The following is an 8,952-nucleotide window of genomic DNA, read 5'->3' as shown; positions in this document are numbered from 1 at the left end:
TAATATGCACAATTGGGGGGGGGGGGGGGGAGGGAAGCCGACCTACCGACCCTTATTGTTTTCAGCCTCAAAGCGGAAACAAAGCTATTTTTTGTTAGGCCTGATAAGTGAACTTAGGTCTTGTATAGTTTGTTAGTTATTGAAGAGTTTGCAAACATTAAAAATATGTAAGAAATACAGGTGCTTGACTTTATCTTGAAATATGGCGGAATGCAGGACCGAACTTTTTTGTGATTAAGATTATTACTCAAATTAAGGCATCGATTCCCTTGTTGACATACTGCAGTTTGAAGAAATAACGTGGTGCATGAGCAGTATTTTCTGTTTGTATAGGTTAAAAAAGCCGATGATAAGCAACCAATTGCAGGGTTACATTTGTAATATTGAGTTTGTATTTTGCGATAAGTTATGTTACGTCACATTGAACATGCTATGTTTTTTGAAAGACAGTACTTTCGAATGTTAGGTCAGCATAGACACACGTGTTAGAGGAACTCGGCGTTCTTATTATATTTTTTCCAACGTCCGAAAATATTACAACATTCACAAAACATTTACAATGTCATATAAATGTCTAAGTTTTATTGTAATTAATATCGTACAAAACTTCACACAAAGAACACTTTATAAGGTTATGGTTAGTCACTTTCATTTTACGATAATAATTTTTGTGAACATTAACACATAATTAATTTTATTCAGGCAAACTGTCCTCTCCATACCATTTTTATTATAAAATTAAACATCCAATTGTCATTTTATTTAAAGTTAATCAATTTTGATTTTCTAGTATTAAAATCATTTATTACACATGATTTAAAAGATGCATAATTTTTTCTTCATTTCCAACATCATTTATGTAACACTTAAGGTTTGGGTTCAACGCCCATGGTAAATAATAGTAATTGGAAGAGAAAGACACCCGAACTAGCAGCATGTTTAATAAATGTTGAACTTTCAATAGCCCACATATAACTGCACGGTTTTGCAAGGACAGTAAAGTAAGGATAGTAAAACTAGATTATATATTATAAAGAGGATAACGGTAAAAATAGTGCCTTCGGTATACATTACTTTTCGTCTTAAGGTATTTAATTCCTCACGTTTTGGTTTCATTGAGCAGATATTTATTATGCCCCCCTAAGGAAGGGCATATTGCTTTGCCGCTGTCTATCGGTCGCTCTGTCGGTCGGTCGGTCGGTCGGTCGGTCCCCCAACAGTTTCCGTTCATTTTCTTCGCAGAGAATGAACATATTGAAATGAAATTTGGTATACAGGTTTATTATGATAATATCTAGGTCAAGTTCGATATTGGGTACGATCGAGCAATTTTCGACAGAGTTATGGCCCTTGGACGTAGAAAAATTCCAGTTATCTGCAGTTTCCGCTCATTTTCTTCGCAGAGGATGAACATATTGAGATGTAATTTGGTATACAGGTCTTTCATGATAATATCTAGGTCAAGTTCGATATTGGGTACAATCGAGCAATTTTCGACAGAGTTATGGCTCTTGGACATAGAAAAATTATTTGCAGTTTCCGCTTATTCTCTTCACAGAGGGTGTACATATTGATTTGAAATTTCGTTTACAGGTTAATCTAAATAATATCTAGATCAAGTTTGATTTGGGGTATGATTGAGTAATTTTCAACAGAATTATACCCCTTGGACTTAGAGAAATTCCCGTTATTTGCAGTTTACGTTCATTTTCTTTGTGGATGTTTCCAAGGAAGGGGGAAGGGGGGCATATGTGTTTCACAAACATCTCTTGTTATATTTTAAATAATTAAGTTTTATTTATTTGATCATCACAGAAAGATTATTATTTCATAAGTGACCAACTTTCATAAGGAAAATTCATTTGAACTCAAGGAACAAACAAGATTTTTGCATGGGGTAACTATGTTTTCGTGCAGAAGGTTTTTTAGACGAAAATGACAGAAACAAGTAGGGGTGTCAAATCGGTCAATTTTTACTACTCGGTTACGCGGACGTTTTTCCGATCGAGTACCCGGGTACTCGGTAAAAGTGTATATAAATATGAACAAGTACATTGATAACTGTAAATTTAAATTGAACTCGGCCGTATATTTTTTGAGATTTTCAGCTATGTTCTCTCCTGTATGTCGTTCAGGCATTTCGCGGGTTTCTAAAACATTTGTCATCAAATTCCAATCGCTATCAATGTGATGTTCCGTAATTGTTAGGTAACTTTTTGTTGCGTTTGACGTCCAAGTATCAGTCGTTAGAGCTACAGTATCAACTCTATCAAGGTCTCCTAACAGAGCAGATTTACGATCTTCGTACACTTTTTTTATCCTAGATTTTATAGTATTACGGCACGGTATGTTGTAGTCTGGTGCGACGATGGACATCAGTTTTTTTAAGCCTTTGCCTTCGACCATTTGTAACGGCATGTAATCAAACACAGCCATATCAACAATCGCACGTGTAATATCATCTGTCTCTTTTCCCGAGAATTTACGGCTTCTTGGAGAATTGACAAAATTCGATAAGGTCGGTTGCTTTTCTGGAGTTTCTGGCCTGTCAAATTCCTCCTTATGTTTAAGACGAATGTGATTTAACATGTTTGTCGTTCCCCCCGTATGGGATAAATTTACTTCGAACAGCTGAGATTTTACTGACATTTTACTTTTTTTGAATCTTCAGTTCTTCAAAAATATTTCCAGACCTTTGAAGTCGGTTGCGGCATTTTAGGTCTGTTCATTTTCTCTACTGTGTGCTATCTAATTTATAAAATAGACTATATAAACGATGTTCAGTGAAAACAAATTATTAAAGTAAGCCAAAAATAAGGATAGAAGACAGCCAAAAGCGAGAAAAGCTAGGTAACAGGTGCTTGGTCACGATAATTACTATATAAACACTGCCACAGGCGATAACGGTCATTTAGCATATTTAGAAGCGTAGGAAATCCTAATTACTGTATGTACAATGGACATTTTAAGTTTTAAGACCGATGTTTTAATGCATTATTAAATAAACTTAGAAATATTAAAAAATATACATCCGAGTAACCGAGTACCGATTTTAGTATTCGATACTCGGACGTTCGATCGAGTACCCGGTTAACCGTTGACATCCCTAGAAACAAGCAATTTTATGAATTTTCAATATACTTTTCTTTTAATCATACATTATTCATAATTCACATTTTTATCATTTGATAAGTTTGTACCATATTCTATAGGTCTAGTGTGACATGTACAAAATTAAATCTTGTGAGAGTGATAGACATTTAGCATAAAATCATGCAAATACAAAGAAAATATCCGAAATTTTGAAGCCAAATTATGCGAGAATTTTACCTACGAAGCCATATAGCTAAAATTTGATATCACTGACCCCAAGTTTTTATTATGTAAAAATGATACTGAATATTTATGTAGGCAGAATGGATTGATCATGTAAATTTCTTGATATTCAAAAAGTTTTTATTTCAAATCAAATTGTAACTATTTAAGAAATTGTCGATTTAATTGCAAAAAAGGTCACACAAAAATTTATGCAGATTTGTACATTTTTATTTTGTAATTCCTCTATTCAGTGTGGCATTGTGCATAATTAAAAATACTATTTGAAGAAATAAGTTTGGTTAATCGAAAATACTGACAACAAATCCTAACCAGGCTGAAATTGCATTTTAGGTGCAAAAAGGTCAAATTAAATTGGCCATAACTCAGAAGGATGAACACATTATGCCTTGTCTACAGATTTCAGTGATATACTTCTCAAAAAATTCTTGATACAAGAAGATTGAGGAATGGGATGCCTTAAATACAAAAGTATCAATGTATATACAAAAACAAAGAAAATTGTTCTGACTATGCTCACGATCTTCACCCGTGCAGTGATTTCTATTTGAGAGTTTTAATGGTATCATTGTTTCAAGGTCGTTCACACCAAATTCGTATCTCATGTTCCAAAAGCATGTGATTATTGCGGGTTGATGGTAACATATGAACACTATTGATATGCGGGCATCCTATAGGTTTCCTGTCATACACTGACACATTCCAAGGATCAGCATGGAAATGTTTCTATTTTTCGCAAGTATATACGGCTCCTGGTCATACTGAACGAGGACTTCGAGCTCTTCTAGAGCTGCTATTGATAACGTTGTATTAATATGTCTGTAGCACAAAAACTCAAGAAAGTGTAAGAACACAAACACTGGAATCTCTAAATCTGAATTCCCGTTCTGTCGAGCAAACTGTTGTACTGGTACAAATTCATCGATATAAATTACTGTGTTCTTAAATTTTATATCAAGTGCAACTGCCTCTCTCCTTTTTCTAGACCATGACTTACCCCCTACTGCCTCAGTATACATCTCTCTATTTACGTGGCTATTATACATCAAAAATGGACGCATTAACTTCGTCTTTGTAATCTCTAGAATATGTAAAGCGTTTCTGAATCTGTATGTTTTGTAGTAAAACATAACTACATACAGCATGTCAGAAACACTCCCGAACTTGGCCGAGAACCTTAACATTTGACCGCATAGTTTATAAACAATGTACATCCGTTTGTTTAAACATGGTGCAATGTAAATTTTGTGTAATAAAGAAGCAGCTGTATTCTGTAAATAGTCGACTGCAAGCTTCTGTATTTGGACGACCTGATAGTGTGTTAATGGTAAATGTATCAACTGTTCTAGCAGACATAGGGATTTTCCAAATAGATGTTGGCCCCGATAAAATTGATTTGAAATGTTTGACACATTAAAAAGCTCTTCATCACATTCAACTTCACATCTCCATATATTTTCATCTATGCAAATCGATAGTCTCGGATTGCATAGGACATTGATGATGAAAGACCTTATAGAGGAGCATTGTAATAAACAGGATAGTCCTTTTGTGTACAGTTTATGAAGTCGAAGAAACAAACTTCTTTGTGCAGACCCATACATTTTTTAAAGAAAGAGGTTGTTTTGTGGAATAAAAAAGTTTGGACAAATTCCTTCATACACCCATTTCAGAAGGAGTTTAATGCAGACCCAGAAACCAGCCAACATATTTTGTGGACGCCAGAACGGAAGTATGTTCTGTTGAATGGCCCAAAAAACTGCTGTTTTCATGTGATAAGAACAAAGCAACTTGTTTTGCTCCTCGACTTGATGATTGAAAACTTCCTTCAAAAAAAGTTTTAACAAACCATATGTCAAAAACTGACAATGGTTCATGGCATACACACATTTCTGCTCTGCCTGGGAAAAAGATATTTTCCATTCTATATCTTCGTGACGTCCTAATGGATGTCCTATAGCTACAAAGTAACAACCGCCTCTAATTATGTCGTTGACAACTTCATGATTTACATCTATCTTTCCATGATGAGGCAGACGAAGGCCAAACGTCACAAGTAAGACAAACCGCTAAATCAAGATCTATACCTTGATGAACGATCGCAGCACAGGGACCATGAACAGTAAAGAAAGAAGGGTCCGCTAAACAAATCATTTTTTTAAATACCGAACAAGAAAAATAAAATTGTTCGTTCATTCTTGGAAATAATCCAAATTCATCGAAGCTTAGGTATTTTTTGTTTGGCGTTAGTCCCTGCAGTAAAGTGAATCCTGGTGGACTTTTGGTACAGTCAGAGAGAAATAAGATGGTATCTGATGTGCGGTAAAATTGAAACAGTGACACTTCACTAATAACTTTGAAGAAAGTGGGCCAAACCATGACATCAGTATCTGAACCTTCGAGTCTAAATCCTTCTTTACGGCTTCCACTGAGCATCACGTAAAAGTCTGTGAAGTCAGTTCTTCTTCCTAGTTCTCTAAGCACCATCTCCTCAATGTCTGTAGTCTCCCTCCTGATGGCCACCTGTTGCGAGGTTCCTAATATCAGACACAGTCCACCAAACACCGACTCTGACATGTGCTGAATACATTCAGATCTGTCAATTTTGACGTAATAAATAAAGATTTTATAAGATAAATTTAATAATTTTTTTCAGTTTTTTTATATCGATATAAAGGCATGGGATTTTAAAAAACAAAAATACTGTTGTTTCCAAAAAATTTAGTTGCTTCACGTCAATCTTATTGTTTTTCAAAATAAAGTACAATATTTAAAAAACCAAAATGCAAATAATCATTTCGCTTAGAGCACGTTTTGCTATGCTTTTTATTTGAAATACACTTAAGAGCAGACCAGGCAAATACAATTTTTGATCAAGCGACCTATTCACATGTTACTAATACGAGGTGACTTATGATACGAAATTATATTCAAATCATCAAAAACAATATGATGATTATTATATACCACTATAGCCCTGAAAATTTTAGGCCCCAAATATGAATTATAAATTTTGAATTGCAAACTGTGTTCTAGAACGCACTTCACTTTTGAATTGCGAATAGCGGACTGCGTTCCAAAAACCGATTGCCATAACGGTGTTAAGTTTTGAAGTATTTTTTCATAAAAAATTGTTTAGCCCACTAGTACTCTATTATTTGTTTTGTTTTACATATCAGCCTCAAAAATGTACATAAACCTTTTAGAGAGTGTGTGCAGTACTTCTCATTAAAAATTGAAGAAAAATGTTGATCTTAGCAAGACTGGCATATATCTTCAATTTGAATATACAGCTACTTGAGATATATGACAAAACCGCCAAAAATAAAGATATTTGTAACAAAATGCACTAGTAGCTGACTACATAAAGAGAGATACTGAGTAATTGTGTCGTCATATTATGTAAATGACTTGGTAGAATGTTGATATTAGCAAGACTGGCATATATCTTCAGTCTATATATAGAGCTACTTGAGATATATTGACAAAACTGCCAAAAATAAAGATATTTGTAACAAAATGCACTAGTAGCTGACTATAGAAAGAGAGATACTTGAGTAATTTGTCGTAATATGATGTGGATGACTTGACAGAATGTTGATATTAGCAAGACTGGCACATATCTTCAATTCAAATTTACAGCTACTTGAGATATATTGACAAAACCGCCAAAAATAAAGATATTTTTAACAAAATGCACTAGTAGCTGACTACATAAAGAGAGCTATCTCAGTAATTGTTTCCTAATATTATGTGGATGAGTTGATAGAATGTTGATATTAGTAAGACTGGCATATATCTTCAATCTATATATACAGCTTCTTGAAATATGTTGACAAAACTGCAAAAAAATAAAGATATTTGTAACGAAATGCACTAGTAGCTGACTAAAACAAGAGAGATATCTGAGTTATTGTGTCGTAATACTATGTGGAATGTTGATATTAACAACCCTTGAAGATGTCTTTAATCTTTATGTATGGCTACTGGAGTTGCATGAAAAAATTGTCTTTAAAATAGATATAGTGAAACGAAATGCACTGGTAGCTGACAAGACTAAGAGAGATATTTGAGTAATTTTGTTGTAATATGAAGAGGATGACATAATACATTGTCATAATTAATAACAATTTTTTGATATTTTCAATCTACAAGAACAGCTAGCTACTTCAGTCAACTAGACAATATTGTCTAAAATAGAGATATTTTAAACGAAATGCACCAATCATCGATGAGAGTATGAGAGGAATATGAGTAAATGATAATATAATGCATTTTTCATATTAAGAACACAAATAGAAATCCTAGGTGTTTTTTCACTTGGACAGTAGCTAGTAACTAGAAGCCAAGTTTCTTTCATCTTGTAGCCAGTTACTAGTAGCTAGCTTTTCTTACTTCTCGTAGCCAGTTACTAGTAGCTAGCTTTTCTTACTTCTCATAGCCAGTTACTAGTAGCCAGTTACTAGTAGCCAACTTTTATTTAATCTCGTAGCCAGTTACTAGTAACTAACTTTTCTTACTTCTCGTAGCCAGTTACTAGTAGCTAACTTTAGGTATCTTCCGTACAGTCTTTGTTGTTAGTAATGAGAAATAAATTCTACTTTTTTCTTAAATTGCAAAACACTCATTTATGTAAAAAATGAAAAATTTCGTCTTGTTTATGCATGCATCTCAAAACTATTTATTTTTCCAATTAGAATAAACATTTCATTTACTATAATTTGTAACCTGATAAAAATATAAGAGTACTGATTTCTACTTACATTCCTGTTTGAAAATTCTCCATTTTAAAGATAAGCTGTAGATTTGAGGAAATGTTCATCCTATTTTTATGTGATCTATTTTCATTCCATTGAATTCATATCAATAGCATAAAAAAAAAAGTTCCTGAAGTTTTTAAACCGATGTTTATTATATTAAATGTTTGCGTAGAGAGAGAGAGAGAGAGAGAGAGAGAGAGAGAGAGAGAGAGAGAGAGGGGGGGGGCGACTTGTCCCGCTTAAAAAACGGTATTTTTTGTTTCATTTCAGTTGCTTTTCTGTTTTTGGATATCTTTTTAGGAGTCGAAATATTCTCTCACATCATCAAATATTGTTCAGATATAAAAAAAAAATTAATAATAAAGAAAGTAAGATTTTAAAAATCTACATGCAGAGTGAATTCCTAAACTTGAATGTGATTTTTTCCGCTATTGAGCTATAATCAACAATACTCATACACATTGAAAATTTACCAAAAAAATTTTAATTTGCTGCAAAATTAGTAGTATGATATAAGAATCCTTCTGCTGTGCTGTTTAAGAATCTCATATACAATCTGTCTTATTAATTATTTGTTTATCTCACTGCACAAATGCATTGCTATTTGTTTCCGTAAACATGAATCATTTACAGCAATAGATTGAACAATATAATTCACTTAATATTTTCTTCGATGCAATTCATAGCGTAACGGAGTGAGCCATACTTATCATAATGGCTGAAAATATGACATTGTTAACTTTTCATTAAATTCATATTTTGAATATAATGGTAAATTACAAGTTAAACTGACATATTTAAGCAATGGGGTATCACTGGGAAGAGTGTTTAAAGTCACGAGACCAAAATAGACATA

General features: G+C 33.4%; 1 protein-coding gene across 1 annotated transcript; it reads right to left on the bottom strand.

Moving 5' to 3' along the window:
• Nucleotides 1-4,146: 4,146 nt before the first annotated feature.
• LOC128186547 (uncharacterized) lies at nucleotides 4,147-8,127 on the bottom strand. The gene is made up of 2 exons (XM_052856367.1): nucleotides 8,100-8,127; nucleotides 4,147-5,932 (listed from the first exon to the last, which is right to left on the bottom strand). Exons 1-2 carry the CDS (start codon nucleotides 8,120-8,122, stop codon nucleotides 5,338-5,340), a joined length of 618 nt encoding a protein of 205 aa, XP_052712327.1. The 5' UTR covers nucleotides 8,123-8,127; the 3' UTR covers nucleotides 4,147-5,337.
• Nucleotides 8,128-8,952: the final 825 nt, after the last annotated feature.

The sequence above is a fragment of the Crassostrea angulata genome, chromosome 6 (assembly GCF_025612915.1).
Source record: "Crassostrea angulata isolate pt1a10 chromosome 6, ASM2561291v2, whole genome shotgun sequence".
NCBI lineage: Eukaryota > Metazoa > Mollusca > Bivalvia > Ostreida > Ostreidae > Magallana > Magallana angulata.
The sequence above is the reverse complement of the archived record's forward strand: the minus strand, read 5'-3'. Positions and strand labels throughout refer to the sequence as shown.

Coding starts and splice junctions, on each gene's coding strand:
- LOC128186547 (XM_052856367.1), bottom strand. CDS start 8,122: ATGGAGAATTTTCAAACAGGAAT. Junction 5,933..8,099: donor GAGAATTTTCAAACAGGAAT/GTAAGTAGAAAT, acceptor CAAAATTGACAG/ATCTGAATGTATTCAGCACA.